The 19,995-nt window shown below is 40.5% G+C and overlaps 1 protein-coding gene across 2 annotated transcripts in view; it reads right to left on the bottom strand.

Annotated features, from left to right (window-relative positions):
- Positions 1-19,995, bottom strand: part of kiaa2012 (KIAA2012 ortholog) — a 125,798-nt gene that overhangs the window by 91,004 nt on the left and 14,799 nt on the right. The window contains exons 3-5 of one of the 2 annotated variants that reach the window (XM_062962036.1): positions 6,458-6,620; positions 5,136-5,297; positions 3,475-3,674 (exon numbers count right to left, since the gene is read on the bottom strand). In XM_062962036.1, the coding sequence (XP_062818106.1) occupies positions 3,475-3,674; positions 5,136-5,297; positions 6,458-6,620 (525 nt within the window). The remainder of the gene's footprint in view (positions 1-3,474; positions 3,675-5,135; positions 5,298-6,457; positions 6,621-19,995) is intronic. The other variant, XM_062962038.1, reaches the window with a different exon arrangement.

The following is a 19,995-nucleotide window of genomic DNA, read 5'->3' as shown; positions in this document are numbered from 1 at the left end:
TATTAGAAAATAGAAGATTAAAAGTTCTTTAAAAGCAAAAGTAAAGTTCCAAAAGATTGTTACAAAACAAAGCCTTAAACAATAATCCAAGAAATCCCAAAGAATAAAACAAAGTCCCAATAGAGCACGACAAAGTCCCAAGAACATGAACACAAAAGCAGCAAGATAATCCAGGAAATGAGAGCTTGCTTCTTGGTTAAACAAAAGTTGCTTTGACAAAGGTTTGTCTCCAAACACACTGCTTTAATACCCTTTGCCAAGCATGAAAGCATTTCTTTGGCCTCTGACCTCCTTCTTATTTGCTATTCTCACACTCCTTCAAACCCTGAATTCCAAATGGCCAGCTTGATCTAAAGATTCTGTTTCATCAAGGTCAGCCTGCTCATTAGCGTCAGCCTGCTTGCTATCAGACTGAGAACTGTCCTCCTTAGAAAAGGAGTCAATTTGCACCTGACTAGTTTCAGTATCATCAACATCATTCCCTGCTGTGGGAAAAACTCTCTGTTCCTCATCTTCTACAACAGGGACATTCTGAACCTGATTTTGAACCTGAATCCCATAATCCCCATCAGAGTCAATCTGAAGTTCCAGCCGAGTGACAACAGGTACAAGATTTTTGGAAAAATGTGATTAAGAAAACAAACAAAATGATTATTAATAAGGTTTAAAAAAAACCAGAAATGTGTCTTTTAGGATTTTTTAGGGAGAGGATTAGTAAAGGAGATGAAGAAATTTGTCAGTATGGACATTTGACAATAGTGAAATCTTGGAAAAGTGAAAAAAGAACTATCTAAAAAGGACTGGAGAGAAAGGTTATTAGATTATATTCAAATGGCCAAGCTATCTAATAGTGGGTTGTTGTGTGTTTTCTGGGCTGTATGGCCATGTACCAGAAACATTATCTCCTGGAGAGAATACTTCTACAACATAGCCATACAGCCCGGAAAATACACAGCAATCCAGTGATTCCAGCCATGAAAGCCTTTGACAACACTATCTAATAGGGGAAATAATGAAGAGTTTGCCAAAATAATGTAGGCTGGCTTTTGAATATCTGGAAAGAAAGACCAATATAGTTTTAAAGTAGCTGCAAGGAGAACCTACTAAAGTAATTAAAAGGGTTGGTTTCACTAGATACAAGCTTCACAAGTGAGTGGTGATGGAAGTCATAGGTGCTGGGCTTTTGGATGAGAGGAAGGAAGGAAAGGGTTTGTTAGGATGTTGTAATGTATCTGTTTTGCTAGTTATTGTAACTTTTGTTTTTGCTTGTCACTTGTATACAATAAAATTAAAAACCTGAACACAAAGGAGAGGGAGAGTCAGATGTCTTTGGCAATTGCTTCTCGGACATTAAAAAAGCCTTCTCTTAGACCCCACATATGAGTCTACACTACCATATAATCCAGTTCAAAGAAGATAATCTGGTTTTTATATGGCAGTGTAAATGGGGCCTAAGAGAAGGGGATGCTTCCTTTTTGGATTAAATGTAAGGTACAATATTAGCTATTGTTAAAAATAGAATATTCCCCTTTCTGAGATAGCTTAATATGTCCATGGAGAACCTAAAAGTAGCACCAAAGACACAATCTCCCCATATTCAAAAAGGCCAGAAGCAGCAGAACAGGGGAGAATGTAGAGGGGGTCAGTGCTTCTTTGAGGCCCCACCTATACTGCCATGTATCTGCTTTGAACTGGAATATATGACAGTGTAGACTCATATAATCTAGTTCAAAGCAGATTATCTGGATTTTATATGGCAGAGTAGAGAAGGCCACAGGCTCTTTCAGGAAGGACTAAGCTCTCTCTTTCACCATTCTATTCAGAGAAGGAATTGGCTCATAAGTATGAGGGTACAGTATTTAAACTGGGTTTATGGCCATGTTCCAGAAGCTCTCTCTTCTGATGTTTTGCCCACATCTATGGCAGGCATCCTCAGGGTTTATATATCTGTGGAAAGTCCACAATGGGAGAAGAACTCTTGTCTGTTGGAAGCAAGTGTGAATGTTAAACTCCTTGATTAGCATTTTATGGCCTTACAGCTTCAAGGCTGGCTGATCCCTGCCTGGAGGAATCCTTTGTTGGGAGGTGTTAGCTGGCCCTGATTGTTACATGTCTGGAATTCCTCTGCCTTCTGAGTGTTGCTCTTTATTTACTGTCCTGATTTTAGAGCTTTTAAAATACTGGTAGCCAGATTTTGTTCATTTTCATAGTTTCCCCCTTTCTGTTGAAATTGTCCATATGCTTGTGGATTTCAATGGCTTCTCTGCGTAGTCTGAAATTGTGGTTGTTAGAGTGGTCTGCAGTGCCTTTCAGGGAACCATTGAATACATAGGGAAGCTGATGAAGAATGAAGAAACACAACCAAGAAACTATGAAAATCCAACAAATTCTACGTTCAGCAAAGGACAAAAGGGATCTTCTCACCTCTGCGGGAGTCTACTGTATCCCATGCAGCTGTGGACAAGTCTACATAGAGACCACCAAACGCAGCAGCATTGCCCAAACATGAATCAAGGAACATGAAAGGCACTGCAGGACTAACCCAACAAGAGAAGTCAGCCATAGAAGAGCACTTGATGAACCAACCTGCATACAGTATATGATTTGAGAACACAGAAATGCTGGACCACTCTCACAACCACTATGTCAGCCTATGCAGAGAAGCCATTGAAATCCTCCCTTTCCTAGTTTCCAATAGACCTCACAACCCCTGAGGATGCCTGTCATAGATGTGGGCAGAACATCAGAAGATAATGCTTCTGGAACATGACAATTCAGCCCAGAAAATTCACAGCAACCCAGTGATTCCAGCCATGAAAGCCTTTGACAACACAGTATTTAAACTGATTCGCTAATAAGTTGATCCACGTTTTCAGGGTGACCTTTTGTCAAAAGTTTCTAGATTTGTACACAGATATATAATTCTTATCCTTGCGGCTTACTCTTTCTGAGAAATGATTGTAATTTGATACTTTGAATATAATACTTTACAAAATGACACTGACAACAACTACCAATAAGGGAGCCCCCAGATGGCATAGTGGACTAAGTGACTTGAAGGTTGGGTTGCTGACCTGAAAGCTGCCAGGTTCGAATCCCACCCGGGGAGAGTGCTGATGAGCTCCCTCTATCAGCTCCAGCTCCGTGCGGGGACATGAGAGAAGCCTCCCACAAGGATGGTAAAAACATCAAAACATCAGGTCGTCCCCTGGGCAACGTTCTTGCAGACGGCCAATTCTCTCACTCCAGAAGCGACTCAAGTTGCTCCTGACATAAAAAAAAAGTTCATCTCTTCACTTCTTCTTTCTCTTGTATGACTAAAGCACAATCTTGCTAGTGCCCCTGACATTTGGATCCATTCAAGTCATTTTCAGCAAATGCTATGAGAATATTCTGAATGGAAAGAAACCAGAAAATCTCCCAGTTGGCTGAAGCCAGAGGAAATCTAGCTTGTGAGAATGAAACTTGCAATACCTCTGGGATCTCTCTGTATGCTGTATCCTGGCTCCAGGTGGTCTCCTTTGTTTGCTGGCGTCTCAGGTGGAAGCTCAGTTTTCTGACTGAAATTCTTAAAGGAATTCGAACTCTTTCTCTGATGCCTTTTTCTTCTTCAGGGTTTTGCACCAATCTCACTTTATTCTCAGACTGCTTCTGAAATGAAGGGCCAAGGCCTGCTGGATGTGAAAAAATGTCTTTGCTTAGGGAAAAATGATAATATAATCCTACATATGTGTGCACAGACTGAATTAATTGAGGATTACTTCAAACCCCAGGTTTAAAATGTTAAAATTCTGTGTGCAGAATTCCGATAATTCACTGAATCTGCCGTCCAAGAAAGCAAATACCCTAAACTCGACTCCTAAATTTTTACAGATTTTGGCAGGTCATATTTAAATTCTGTTAATTTCCCTTGGGAGGCAAGTGTGTGTGATTTAAATGGGCCCTTTCCCACTTTGCTCGGCTAGAACAACATCTGTGCATGCACGCATAGAGGTGGAGAATGGCTCACAGATAAACTGAATGCAAAAACAGGATGTATAAATGCCTGAGGCAGAAAATCTTAATACCTTCCTTCTATTACTAATTAATATTCCACACAATCTTCTGGGAAATTGTCCTGCACTGAGTCCCTTTGAAATAAAGGGAAACAGTGAGAAAGAGATGTTTCAGTTGTTGACAGAGCAAAGGCAGTGAGAAAGATCAACCCCAGGGGAGAGTGAATTTGACATGCCAGGTATCACAGTCTCAAGAAGGCACCCTTGGGTGTTATTTCCACCACGATTCAGAAGGCAGTGGCACAAGCAAGAGGGGCACAGCAATTGACCTTAACAGACAGAAGGTGTTGCATGGGAAAAGCCCAGTCCCAAGCCTGCCCCCTCCTCAATGTGACAGCCTTTCAGATAATTAAACATGGTTTTCATGTCTCTTTTCCAACCTGAATACATAGCCCGAAGATAATCATATATACAACATTTCTAATAATTTTGTGCATGAAATATCAGAATGCGAAGGTGTCACTGTCTCAGCCATCCACGATGACAATTTTGGATTTTGGAGTATTCTGAATTTTGGAATTTGAAATAAGGGATGCCTATATCTGCATTCAACAGTACATAAAACTTCCCAGTGGCTTTCAATGGAAGACCCACACTGAAACCATTATGGCCTTTTAAAGAACCTCATCAGACGGAGGTCCATAAGCAGGGGGACAGCGGGGAGATCCGTGTGGGAGAAGGGGAAACCTTTAAGCAGAGGCCCATGTTGTCCCCTTACCATTACATGGTGTTTCCCATCTGCTCCTGGCTTCTTGAATGAGAACATAGGTAGTCATCTGTGTTCTCAGGACAGCCTCAGGCAGCCAGGACGGAGCCGAAACGGAGCTCTGCTGCAAGTAGCCCTAAGCCATGTGATGGGCTCTAGCAGGCTCCGTCCTGACTGCAACTCAGCAGTGTCTTAAGATGGGGAAAAAACCCATGTGATGGAACCAAGCAATTCAAGCCATGACTGTATCAGAAATAGCCATGGCTGGCACCCCAGTGAAAGGGGAAGAAAAGTCCTCGCAGCCTCAACCAGCTTCTGAACACACACTAAAGTCTGATCATACATATCATATTCAAGTTTATTATCTACAATACCTGTATAAATGTGTGGTTCTTCTAACTCCGTCTGTAAATACGGGCATGGTGAATAAAAGATATGAAGAAGATTATATTTTGGTGGAGTAGCGGACAGATCCTGTTGTTTCTTTCTGTCATCTCCTGAATTTTCCGCAAGCAACCAGGGATCTCTAATATATCCTGGAATGTCCAAAACATACATAAGTCACTTGTAAAAAAAAGAAGTTCAAACACGGACCCTCCTAATTTGGCACTGTCTATAGTAGGGATAGAAGGAGCCCTAGTGGCGAAGTGTGTTAAAGCGCTGAGCTGCTGAACTTGCAGACCAAAAGGTCCCAGGTTCAAACCACGGGAGCGGCGTTAGCGGCCGCTGTTAGCTCCAGCTTCTGCCAACCTAGCAGTTCGAAAACATGCCAATGTGAGTAGATCAATAGGTACTGCTCCGGCGGCCACATGACCTTGGAGGTGTCTATGGACAACGCCGGCTCTTCGGCTTAGAAATGGAGATGAGCACCAACCCCCAGAGTCAGACATGACTGGACTTAACGTCAGGGGAAACCTTTACCTTATAGTAGGGATTCCTATCTTTTGGTCCCTTGTTTGTTTTGGACTTCGGATGCCTGAACCCCTGACCATTGACCATGCTGTCGACTAGGTCTCCTGGAAGTGGAGTTCAGTACATGTGGAGGACCAAAATGCGAAAGCCAATTGTACATGTAAAATACAATGACAGTAATTCCATAGGGTTTTACTGTAACCATTTTGTAATCCTGGCAGGATATGGTCAGGGTTGAATTTGGGACATTTTGCATATAGTTTTGATGGATTGGCCTGGACACAGCACATTGGAAAAGAGTCAAACAGATGATGAATACAGTGCTCCCTCACTTATTGCTGGGGTTAGGTTCCAGGACCACCTGCAATAAATGAAAATCCGCGAAGTAGGGACACTATATTTATTTTAATATTTATCCATTATTTTAGTAGTTATATACTATTTTAAGTCTTTATCAACCAATTGTGTGTTGATAAATCACCTTCTCCTCCTCCTGTTGCTGCTTGGGCTCCTTTTCTCTCCCTTTGGCTTCTCCTTCCTCCCTTCCTTAGGCTGTAAATTGTAATTTTTAATGATTTATAATAGTCTTTTAGAGTTTATCTCTGTGTCAAAGGGAAAAAATGGCAAGCTCCTTCTGAACAAATCTTGCCAAGAAAATCTCATGACAGAGTCTCTTTAGGGTCATTGTAAGTCAGGAATGACTTGAAGACACAAAACAAAGACAACTATCCCAAAGTACAGAAATATCTGTACTATTATTTTCTTGCTTTCTTGCAACACTGACCTGAACGCTGAAGCTTCTGTAATATGCTCGGGTCCCAGGTCTGAGAGAGTTTAAGGAGATACCTCTTGGCTGAATAGCCTGGTCTCATCTGTCTGTCAGTCCGGAAGTATGGCTCACTTAGGAAGTGAAGACACGGCTGCCAAGCAGTCCCTTTCTTATTTGCCTGTAGCCATAATGAGAGCAAAATGTTAAGGTTAAAACTTATAATTCAGTATAACTGACAACTGACAAATTTGAACCGGCTTCCCTCTAAAGTATATGGGGCTGTGGTGGTACAGCAAGTTAAAACGCTGAGCTGCGGAACTTGCTGGCCGAAAGGTCAGCAGTTCAAATCCATTGAGTGGGGTGAGCTCCCACCATTAGCCCCAGCTTCTGGCAACCTAGCAGTTCGAAAACAATGTGAGTAGAACAATAGGTACCACTCAGGTGGGAAGGTAACAGAGCTCCATGCAATCATGCCGGCCACTTAGGAGGCTCTTTGGCTTAGAAATGGAGATGAGCACCAACCCCCAGAGTTGGACTCGACTAGATTTAATGTCAAGGGGAAACCTTTACCTTTACCTTTTTCCTCTAAAGATCTGAAAAGTCAGGCTCAAATCAGCTAGATGAACTGAAGTGCGGGAGAATGTATTGGTTAGTTATCAGAGATCCCAATGAAATTCATGGGGGCACTATAAGCTGACAGGCGATTTGAAGGCACATCCACATATATATGCATAGTTTTTTCTCCTTGCTTTTCTTGAATGATGTTTGTTCTGTTGTGAATTGTTTTATATGTGTTGAAACTTATGTCAATTTTGAAAAAAAAATCTTATAGGAGCAGTGATGCATTCAGAAATCAATAATGTTCAGTGCAGCACATTAGCTTGGAAAAATCACGCATGGACTAAGACTTTTATCATCTCACAATGATAGTTATCCCAGGAATTATAGTTCTAAAATGCTTCTTTCTTAACACTTGCAACATGTGTTTTACTGCCTCCAGACAAGCTCTAAAAATTGTGAATGCTTTCAGTATACTGTAATTTTCAACTCAATCAAAACACCATTGTAAAAAGTGCTTGCTACCTAACTTGTGCCATTAGTAATGCTCCTCCCTCAAAATCCTTTGTAACGCTTTTTAAAGTTTTCACTTTTTGAGCTGAAGCTGCAATATTTGCACATAGGAACTTTTATAAGCAGCTTTACAATTACAGTAGAGTCTCACTTATCCAACACTCGTTTATCCAACGTTCTGGATTATCCAACACATTTTTGTAGACAATGTTTTCAATACATCATGATATTTTGGTACTAAATTCGTAAATACAGTAATTACTACATAGCATTACCATGTATTGAACTGCTTTTTCTGTCAAATTTGTTGTATAACACGATGTTTTGGTGCTTCATTTGTAAAATCATAACCTAATTTGATGTTTAATAGGCGTTTCCTTAATCCCTCCTTATTATCCAACATATTCGCTTATCCAACATTCTGCCGGCCTGTTTACATTGGATAAGTGAGACTCTACTGTATTTTTAAGTGTACACATTGCATGAAGAATGCCAGTGCTTAAGCATTGTTTGAATTGATTACAGTATGTAACACGATTTTTGTTCCTGGGTTATAATTGCATTTCCTAATTGGTCATGTCCTAAAAACCATGGAAAAGGTTTATTAAACTGCAAAAACTTTGTTCTGGTGGGACATCCTGCAGCACATTTTGCTCTAGTTTTTTTTTAATGAATATCTCGTAGAGTCTCAACCAATTCAATATAGTTTGTGGTAGACACAAAAATGAAGTTTCTGGAGTATAACAACTATGTTCAAAGGAAGGACCATACAATTAAACAGGAAATAACACTTTCAAACCAGGAACAGATTTTTTTTTCAATTTTTGATACAAAAAGTATACTACCGTTACTAGCCAAGCCCTACTTGAGCATTGAAAGAGAAAGCAGTTGGGGATGTCTGTAACTTTATGCACCAGAGTCTGGTTTACTGCAGACAGACCACACACTCATTTGGATATACATCTTAATGTGTATATAATTTTATATGTACACAAATCAATTTATACTCACACTGAACTTCTTAGTTGCAATGAAACGGTGCATAACTAAGCACATCTTCTTTTTTTTTGCTACCGTATAAACCATAAAACAAAACAAAAAAACCCTAATAAAGTAAAATCTGTAAACAATCTATAAATAGGCAAAGGCTGGTGACATGGATTGTGATGATAAAAACAATGATGTAGGTTAAAGGTTTTCAACGTATACATCATTAACCATTACAGCAACCACATATGCAGAAACCAGCAAACATTTCCTTTAGCTGGACTGGAATGCATATGCACAATGCACTAAAAATAAAATTACAAAAATGAAGAAACAGCAGTAGTGCAGGAATGCAAGGTACAAGGGTGTGTGCAAATGCAGGATCACGAATTGCTGAACCGGTGCAATTATGCTAATGAAAAAGATGAGATATCGAGGAAATTCAACACGGTATGTATCTGATATCAACGATAACACGACTGTAGTTGAATATTGGGTTCATGTGATAAAGTACTTGAATATGAGACATTTCCTCACAAAGCAAATACTACGATGCAGATCCAAGACTTAAATCTTCCTTATTCTGAAGATGATGACTATCTTAAAAATGTGTTGATGGTAAAGGAGATTCTAGTTAATTAAAAAAAAACAGTTCAAATCCAACCTCTTGAACAACTTCTGAAGGTATTTTGTGAATTAGTCTACTTAACTCTTTTCGAACATGTTTTATCATTTGGGTTTTATCTGTGAGTGGGAAACTGCCAACGGCCTGAGTAATGCAGAATAAACAAACCTTGTAGACCAAATGTCTCCTGTCATTCTGAGCAAAAACAAAACCTGTTGTCACTTGATCCTTTACAAGTTTGTATTTGTGAGATTGCTTAGCAGTATGAAGAACAGTTTTGGGGTGGCAACAGCTTATTACATGGAGTAGTGTGTTAGCTAAATAAATAAAATAAATAATAAATCTCATGGGTGAGAATTTAATTCCCATTTACCTTTACAGTCCTTTTGGTTTATCATAGTGAGATCTCATCATGTGCCAACAAAGCAAGAACACGTTGGAGATTAGTTTCTTTTTTTAAGAAGATTCAACCTTATTCTGGCTCAGTTTGACCCCAGCAAGCACACTAAAATTGGCGCGAGAACTCATAAATATTGTTGAACTTTTTTAAAATAAATAAATAAATAATGGAGTGGTGTTCATCCTATGACTTGTGGAATGAAACAGTAAATCATGTTGTTGTCATATGCCTTAAAATCAATCCTAAGGCGAACCTATCATGGGATTTTCTTGGCATGCTTGGTTCCTTTGTCTTTCTCTGAGGGCCCTTCCATACAGCCATATAACCCAGAATATCAAGGCAGATAATCCACAATACCTGCTTTGAACTGAATTATCTGAGTCCACACTGCCATATAATCCAGTTCAATGTACACTTTATGCAGCTGTATGGAAGGGGTCTGAGGCTGATAGAATGTGACTTGCCCAAAGGCCAAAAGTGGGCTTCCATGGCCAAACAGAGATTCAAACCTGGTTTCCAGAGTAGTAGATGCATCAACACTGTAAAATTAATGCAATTTGACACCACTTTATCTGCCATGGTTCATTGCTACGGAATCCTGGAAGTTATAGTTTGGTAAGTCTGCAATGCTTAATGGTGTAATGTTAGAAAATATTGAACATTTCCACTATTTTGGCAGCTAGCTACCTCGCCACAAAAGTCAACATTGACTCTGAAATACAATACTGCCTGAGCTTTGCGAGTGCAGCATTCTTCCAAATAAAGCAGAGAGTTTTTGAGGATCAGGACATCCGTAGGGATACCAAGGTGCTTGTTTATAAAGCTACTGTCCTCCCAACCCTGTTATATGCTTGCGAAACATGGACCATCTACAGATGTCACACTCAACTCCTGGAACGATTCCATAAGCATTGCTCCCGAAAAACCCTGCAAATCTCTTAGGAAGACAGGTGGACAAATGTCATTGAAGCGATGTTCCTATGCCATCAACTTGGAAGATCATCATACCCAGACAACGAGAGATCACCTAACCAACCAAACAGTTTGGTAACACACTAGCACTCTTTGGCAGAGAAGGTTGAAGATCTTGTAAAAATACAACTCCCATGTCCCTGATAAATCATGACAGATGGAAGAATATGATAAAGCCACAATACAGGATTGTCAATTTGAAAGAGCTAGGGTATTTTTTTCAACACGGAAACAGTCAAATCCATTATTGGGATATCAGAGGAAGGGAAAACACCCCACAAGCTACACCTCTCCCACTGTGGACTTTAATTAATTTATTTATTTACTACATTTATATCCCGCTCTTCTCACCCTGAAGGGGACTCAGAGCGGCTTACAAATCAAATGTACATACAATATATTATTAGCATAGCACAATATAAGCATTAAATTACTAGAATGTACTATATCATTCTAGGAGCCCTAGTGGCGAAGTGTATTAAAGCACTGAGCTGCTGAACTTGCAGACCGAAAGGTCCCAGGTTCAAACCCTGGGAGCAGCGTGAGCGGCCGCTGTTAGCTCCAGCTTCTGCCAACCTAGCAGTTTGAAAACATGCCAATGTGAGTAGATCAATAGGTACCGCTCCGGCGGGAAGATAACGGAGCTCCATGCAGTCATGCCAGCCACATGACCTTGGAAGTGTCTACGGACAACGCCAGCTCTTCGGCTTAGAAATGGAGATTAGCACCAACCCCCAGAGTCAAACAAGACTGGACTTAACGTCAGGGGAAACCTTTACCTTTACCTACTATATCATTATATAGTAATATTATTAGTAATATTACTATATATATATATATATATATATATATATATATATATATATATATATAAAAGAGTGATGGCATCAGGGCAGCGGACAAAACAACAAAACTACAGGCCCCCCAACCTCAAAATTTGACATCACAACCCATCATCCACGGCTCTAGGTTGATACAACAAAAAGAAAAGAAAAAGTCCTAATTAGAGGGAGGGGAATACAGTAGAGTCTCACTTATCCAACACTCGCTTATCCAACGTTCTGGATTATCCAACGCATTTTTGTAGTCAATGTTTTCAATATATCGTGATATTTTGGTGCTAAATTCATAAATACAGTAATTACTACGTAGCAATACTGCATACTGAACTACTTTTTCTGTCAAATTTGTTGTCTAACATGATGTTTTGGTGCTTAATTTGTAAAATCATAACCTAATTTGGTGTTTAATAGGCATTTCCTTCATCCCTCCTTATTATCCAACATATTCGCTTATCCAACATTCTGCCGGCCCGTTTATGTTGGATAAGTGAGACTCTACTGTAATTGTTTTTATCCAGTTGCTGCCAGTTAGAAGGCTAAGCTCCACCCACTTGGTCTCCTAGCATTTGACCTAGTCCAGGGGATAGGCAGAGTTAGGCTTCACTTAGGCCTCTTCTACAGATTATCTAATTTGCACTGGATTATACGGCAATGTAGACTCAGCTATATAACCCATTTAGAATCTTATATTATCTGGATTTGAACTGGATTATCTTGACTCCACACTGCCATATAATCCACTTCAGTGTGCATTTTATCCAGCTGTGAAGAAGGGGCCTCATATAATCTAGTTCTAAGCAGATAATATAAAATTATAAATATACAGTAGAGTCTCATTTATCCGACATAAACAGGCCGGCACCTTTACCCTTGACCTTAACTACCACCAATTCCTCAATACTTTATTTCCCATACCACCATACTTCGCCACAGCAACGCGTGGCCGGGCACAGCTAGTGTATATATATACAGTCGAGTCTCACTTATCCAACACTCGCTTATCCAATGTTCTGGATTATCCAACGCATTTTTGTAGGCAATGTTTTCAATACTTCATGATATTTTGGTGCTAAATTCATAAATACAGTAATTACTACATAGCATTACTGCGTATTGAACTACTTTTTCTGCCAAATTTGTTGTATAACATGTTTTGGTGCTTCATTTGTAAAATCATAACCTAATTTGGTGTTTATTAGGTTTCTCCTTAATCTCTCCTTATTATCCAACATATTCACTTATCCAACGTTCTGCTGGCCCGTTTATGTTGGGTAAGTGAGACTATACTGTGTGTGTGTGTGTGTATATATATATATTCACTCTGCTAGTTGTTCAAGAGATAGATGACCACTGTCTCTCCAGAGTCTTCTTTTTTATTCAGGAAGGTGCATGGAATGTGAGCTGATCCCACTATCTCCTACCACTGATGTGCCAATAATTAGGATTGTGAGTAGGGCTGTTGTGTATTTATTATGTGCCTTCAAGTCACCTTATTGACTTATCGTCACCCCATAAATTTCAGATTGCTTTCTTAGGCAAGGGATATTCAAGAAGAGGCCTCTTCCCATCCCTTCCTCAGAAATATAGCCCATAGCACCTGGCATTCCTTGGTGGTCTCCTACCCAAGGACTAAGCAGTGCCGGCCTGCTTAGCTTCCAAGATCAGACAGGAGCCGGTGCCTTTTGGATAGTGCTGCACCCTGTTAGTCACAATGTAAGTGGGAGGGAGCAAATGAGAGCCTTGCTATATCCTTTGAGCACTGATTAAAACAGAGAAGGAAAAAGGAAGCGACTAAATAAGCTGCTTTGTACTGATTTCACCCCCTGCGTACAGATATACACACAGGCTGTAATGACACATTAAAGTGTGACATTACAGCCAAATCTCCTGAATTCTGTGAAATAGTTCCATCAACTCAGTCCCTTTTGAGAAATGAGCCAGTGATTTAAATTTGCTACATTCCTTGATTTGTTTTGTTTGATTAAAAATATTTGTGCTGCCACGAGTCTCCGGTGTGTGGCTTAAGGTACAAACTGAATCCATAAATAGCTTTCAAACATGGCTGGGAAGGTGAAAGATGTTTTATGAAGTTGCTGATTCACACGCCTCATTAGTGACTCTACTGGTGGCGGGGACGTTTTCTTTTCCCCCTTTCGAACCATTTTGCAGTCGTTCTCCCCCTCCCCACTCCCCTTGTTGCCCTTTCAGCTGAAGCAAGATGTGAAATTTGGAGAAAATGACAAAACCTAAATTGGTCTTGGTTCCTAGCTGAGCTGAACGCCATTGTATTTTATTATTAGCATGTACCGCAGCCTTGTTATAAAAACGATTCAAGTGCTTTGAGTAATAGCAGGCATGCTGAGACCTGTCCATTTTCTTCGGTTACCACAGGAGTTTCTCTCTGCATTCGCTCTGTTCCCAGGTTCCAGTTGACATGTTTCAGCTCAAGGATATATTTGTATTGGCATTTCTGGTTTCTATCATTTTAAAAACTTATTTCTAGCAGCAAATATTCAATAAACACATTCAGAATTAGTCTGCTGTAAAAGGGACCTTGGCTCCAGATAACTATACATTTCTCTACCCGTTGTGAAAAGATAGAGTCACCTGGCATATCCTGGCAGGGGGGAAATTAGGGGATTGCCCCGCAAATAAGAATTCAATTCCACCTTTGTGAAATTTCCCTTCAATCCCCAAATTCACAACATTCCAAGTGAGAGCAGTGGGCCCTTGGCGTCTGCTGGGGTTTGGCTCCCAAAGGCCTCTTCCACACAGCTGTATAAAATCCACATTGAACTGGAATATATGGCAGTGTGGACTCAGATAACCCAGTTCAAAGCAGATATTGTGGATTGTCTGCCTTGATATTCTGGATTATATGACTGTGTTGAAGGGCTCAAAGATATAAAAATCTGTGGATGTTCATGTCCCATTAGAATCACAGAATCATAGAGTTGGAAGAGACCACGTGGGCCATCCAGTCCAGCCCCTTGCCATGCTGGAAAAGCACAATCAAAGCACCCCAAACAGATGGCCATTCAGCCTCTGTTTAAAAGCCTTCTACCACACTCCAAGGAAGAGAGTTCCAGTCAGGAACTTCTTCCTAATGTTAAGTGGGAATCTCCTTTCCTGCAATTGGAGCCTATTGTTCCAATTCCTAGTCTCCAGGGCCACAGAAAACAAGCCCACTCCCTCTTCCTTATGACATCCGTTCAAATACAGTGATACCTTGACTTAAGAGTTTAATTTATTCTGTGACTGAGCTCTTAACTCACATTTCTCTTATCTCAAATTTCCCATTGAAATGCTATTAATCCGTTCCAGCTTTTTGTTGTGTGTTTAGAAATTAGAAAATGTGCCGCACATTCACATGGAACAATAAAAGAAAGATCAACTTTAAAACGGTAGAAGCACAAAGTTGTGGCAAGGAAGCACAAAGAGAAGAGGCAGAAGCATCATTTTCTTCATACTGGACTCATTCCAGCCTCCCTCCCTCTCTTGCACTCTCTCCCTCTCGCTCTTCATAAAGCTAAACATACCAGGAATAAAATTTTCCCCTGACATTGAGTCTAGTTCTGTCCAACTCCAGGGTTTGGTGCTCATCTCCATTTCTAAGCCGAAGAGCCGAGGTTGTCTGTAGACACTTCCAAGGTCATGTGGCTGGCATGACTGCATGGAGCACCATTTCCTTCCTGCCGGAGCAGTATCTATTGATCTACTCGCATTTGCATGTTTTTGAACTGCTAGGTTGGCGGAAGCTGGGGCTAACAGTGGGAGCTCACCCTACTCCTCAGATTTGAACCGCCAACCTTTTGGTCAGCAAGTTTAGCAGCTCAGCGGTTTAACCCGCTTCACCACTGGGGCTCCTAGAATTGCGTGGAGGATGTAACAACTTGTGTTTTTCCCTGGGTGCAAGTAAGTGAAACCGCAGATATCGTTACGTGGTTGCAGGGGCCTTATTCCATTTTATTGTAGAGTAGTAGGCAGAACAATCATAAGCTGTGCTGCTATGCCATCTTGCCCCTCTTTCTGTAAGGTCAAACATACTATTGCCAAAACACAAAGAACAGAGGTGAGACCAGGCTAGAGGTGAGACCCTTTGGAAAAAAGGGAAAAAAGCATGTTTTGTGTATGTTTTTTCCTTGAAGCCCTTTAAAAAATGGACATGTAAAAAACTGAACAATTTGATTTCAAAATCTATTCTCATAAAATAGTGAATAAAATGTTTAAGACAAGAAGTGCACATATAGTAGAGTCTCGCTGATCCAACATAAATGGACCGGCAGAACGTTGGATAAGTGATAATGTTGGAAAATAAGGAGGGATTAAGGAAAAGCCTGTTAAACGTCAAATTACGCTATGATTTTACAAATTAAGCACCAAAACATCATGCTTTACAACAAAGCTGCACTTGTGTTGTTGTTGGGCATGTTGGCCTGCTGCGCGTTGCTGCCTAGAGAAACAGCTGTGGATCCGAGCGGGAGGCAGACTGGGTTGGATAATACAGGACATTGGATAAGCGAAGATTTGATAAGTCAGATTCTACTGTATTTACTTTCTCTTTCAAAATGATTTCTAAAAATTGTGTATCAGGGAGACTTTTCTGTAAAAAAAATTCAAATTCGTGTTCTTGGTTTTCTTTCTCTGTTCTTTTTATGGGAATAAATGCTTTACGTCTTCCTGACACTATGAAAGATTAAAGTAAAGGTAAAGGTTTCCCCTGACGTTAAGTCCAGTCATGTCTGACTCTGGGGGTTGGTGCTCATCTCAATTTCTAGGCCGAAGAGCCGATGTTGTCCGTAGACACCTCCAAGGTCATGTGGCCAGCATGACTGCATGGAGTGCCGTTACCTTCCCGCCGGAGCGGTACTTATTGATCTACTCACATTGGCATGTTTTCGAACTGCTAGGTTGGCAGAAGCTGGAGCAACAGCGGGCGCTGACTCCGCTCCCGGAATTTGAACCTGGGACCTTTCGGTCTGCAAGTTCAGTAGCTCAGCGCTTTAACACACTTCGCCACCGGGGCTCCTTCTAACCTAGGAGGGCAAAATAAACCTTTCCTGCTCTATTGGTGGACTGCTAAATCTTGTAGAAGAAAGGACTGAAAATGGGGAAAGCTTCAGGCTAAGATCACGTTCTCATAGAAGAGCTTCAAAGAGCCTTTCTTGCCCAAAAGTATCCTGTGCTCTTCCCTAATGTTTCCTCTCATTCCTATACATTGTGTGCAGGGACACCGTCAACGGTGGTGATGATGATGCTAATGATGCTGATGATTGTGATTATCCTGCTTTTATCTCTGTGATTGAGACCTAAAGCGGTTCAAAACAATTTTAAAAAACAAAGTAATGACTAGTTTCCTTCGTGAAAACCTATTAAAATCAGTGGTTAGGATAAAAAGGACGGAACCAACAGCTGGACAGTTCTTTATATACTGTAATGCATTTTTAAAGCTTTTCTTTTTTTTTTTTTTAACTTTATAGCATTCTCATCATTAGCCTGTATTACACTATGTAACAACATTTGAAAAAAATTCTGTTCCTGGTTTGAAAGTGTTATTTCCTGTTTAGTTGTGCGGTCCTTACTCCAGAAGCTTCATTTTTGTGGCTGACACAAAATATGTTGTATTGGTTGAAACTCCAGGGACCTTATCACATTATTATTATTATTATTATTATTATTATTATTATTATTATTATTATTGACACAACGACGTTGTATGACACAGCAAACAAGATAGATATGCTGGATTTCGTTTCACAAAATCACAAGTCGAACACTTCCCAAGTGTCTAGGACTGTGTGATGTATTTTCGGATGATGCGTGCAGATCCCAGTAAGGTGGCCTTTTGCAGTTGGCAGATCGTAATTTTGTCAATGTCTATTGTTTCCAAATGCCGGCTGAGATCTTTTGACACGGCACCCAATGTGCCCATCACCACCGGGACCACATGCACTGGTTTCTGCCAGAGTCTTTGAAGTTCAATCTTGAGGTCCTGATAGCGGCTGAGTTTTTCCTGTTGTTTTTCATCAATGCGACTGTCACCTGGGATGGCAACATCAATGATCCAAACCTTTTTCTTTTCCACAACTGTGATGTCTGGTGTGTTGTGTTTCAGAACTTTGTCAGTCTGGATTCAGAAGTCCCACAGTATCTTTGCGTGCTCATTTTCCAATACTTTTGCAGGTTTGTGATCCCACCAGTTCTTTGCTGCTGGCAGGTGGTACTTGAGGCATAAGTTCCAATGAATCATTTGGGCCACATAGTTGTGCCTCTGTTTGTAGTTTGTCTGTGCGATTTTCTTACAGCAGCTGAGGATATGATCAATGGTTTCATCAGTTTCCTTGCACAGTCTGCATTTTGGGTCATCAGCTGATTTTTCGATCTTGGCCTTAATTGCATTTGTTCTGATGGCTTGCTCCTGGGCTGCAAGGATCAGGCCTTCTGTCTCCTTCTTCAGGGTCCCATTTGTGAGCCAGAGCCAGGTCTTCTCCTTATCAGCTTTTCCTTCAATTTTGTCAAGGAACTTTCCATGCAATGTTTTGTTGTCATCATCATCATCATCATCATCATCATCATTATTATTATTATTATTATTATTATTATTGGAAAATGTGCTGTAGGATGCCCTGCGAAAATAATGTTTTCGCAGTTTAATAAACCTTTTCTATGTTTTTATGCTAGAACCAATTAGGAAATTACATTTATAACCCAGGAACAAAACACGTGTTACATAATGTGGTTTAGGTTAAAGGTAAAGGTTTTCTCCTGACATTAATTCTAGTCATGTCCAACTCTGCGGGTTGGTGCTCATCTCCATTTCTAAGTCAAAGAGCGTTGTCCGTAGACGCCGCCGAGGTAATGTGATCAGCATGACTGCATGGAGCGCCATTACCTTCCCGCCGGAGCGGTACCTCTCGATCTACTCACATTAGCATGTTTTCGAACTGCTAGGTTGGCAGAAGCTGCTGCTAATAGTGGGAGCTCACCCCGCTCCCCGGATTCGAACCAATGACCTTTCGGTCAGCAAGTTCAGCACCTCAGCAGTTTATCCGCTGCGCTACTCGGGGCTCCATAATGTTGTTTATCTTTGTTGTTATATGTTGCTTACTTTGAAGAGGGATGGCATATGTTTTACAACAAACAAACAAAGAGACCACCTCTTTTGTAGCTTCCCATATCGGCTCTTGAAAGGGAAAACAAATAAGCAAGCTTAAAACTTGAAGATCTGAGAAAAAGCAAAGCGCATTCAGACAATGTCTTACTCTTTCAGTAAGAGGACATTGGTGTGCCTGATGCGGTGGTGTAACGGGTTAATTCTGTCCTCCTCCCCTGGCCTCTCTCAAGGCAGCAGCAGTGTGATTTGCAAGCGCCTGGGAACATCCCTGCTGGATTCTAATTGTCTGTGGCAGTCCGCACATGATTTCATGTGTTTGGTCACAGCAGTCCCTCTTTCCTGCTCCTTTAATCTTTGATGGAGACACTGATGTGGCTTATACCACAGGCGGTGAATTTAGAAGAGCAGTTTGCCTTTCCTCCTGATTGGGTCAGACGGCATTTATTAATGAAACCCCTTCCCAGGAATGTGAAAACAGGGAATGTCGCTGTTGACTGGAATGACAAATAGAATCTGTTCAAATATGCCAGATGTTCCTGACAACAGGGTTTGGAGATGCTTCACATATATGCTTCTTATACAGTGCACTCTCAAACAAAATGCTGGTTGCATTTCTTTTAAATGTGGAAGCCCACATTGTAGGACTAAACTGGTTTCACTGGCACTCTCTTTTCTCTACAAGACCCTGGAAAGTATAATTCTGTGTCACAGAGCTAAAGATCTCCAACTTCCGAGTCTCAAAGCACCTCACCAGACTTTGAAACCCCAAGGGAGCCTTTTAAAGTTTTATATCACAGCCAAACTAACATAAAACTGAAGCTAATTTTGTAGCAGAGACAAAGCTGAATTACCTAAAGTTTACCATGAAAATTGGTCTTTGCTCAGGGCCCTTACTCACAGCCCTATAACCTAGAATATCAGGGCGGAAAATCCTACAATATCTGCTTTGAACTGGGTTAACTGAGTCCACACTGCCATATATTCCAGTTCCAAGCAGATAATGTAGGATTTTATTCAGCTGTGTGGAAGGGGCCTCACTCAAAACGAAATGCTATGTTATTGTGTAGGGTGCAGAAAAGTCTCAACTTCTTTCTTATTTCTAAATATACATGCAAACGAGGAGAGGCGGGTAAGAAATAAAATTACTGTTGTTGTTGTTGTTGTTGTTGTTATTATTATTATTATTATTATTATTATTATTATTATTATTATTATTATTATTATTCTCCTGATTAAAGCCCCTTCTACGCTGCCATATAATCCATATTATCAAATCAGATAATCCGGATTATCTGTTTATGGATTATGTTTTATATATAGAGGAAGACTCTAAAAGGAAATGGCTGGTAACTGTAGTTAAGCATTTACCATCTGCACAAAGCGGTCCTGATCCAATTCAGTCAGAACTAAAATGTGGCTCATCTGTGCACTATTTAATTAATGTGATGTGTAGTTTTCTTTAAAGAAAAAGAAACAAATATTGCTTCTTATTGATGTTTTTCTCAATATCAGATAGCCAAAGGGGTCCAAGACTGAAAAAGG

The sequence above is a fragment of the Anolis carolinensis genome, chromosome 1 (genome assembly GCF_035594765.1).
Source record: "Anolis carolinensis isolate JA03-04 chromosome 1, rAnoCar3.1.pri, whole genome shotgun sequence".
NCBI classification, from domain to species: domain Eukaryota; kingdom Metazoa; phylum Chordata; class Lepidosauria; order Squamata; family Dactyloidae; genus Anolis; species Anolis carolinensis.
Note: the sequence above shows the minus strand (reverse complement) of the source record. Positions and strands in the feature narration are given on the sequence as shown.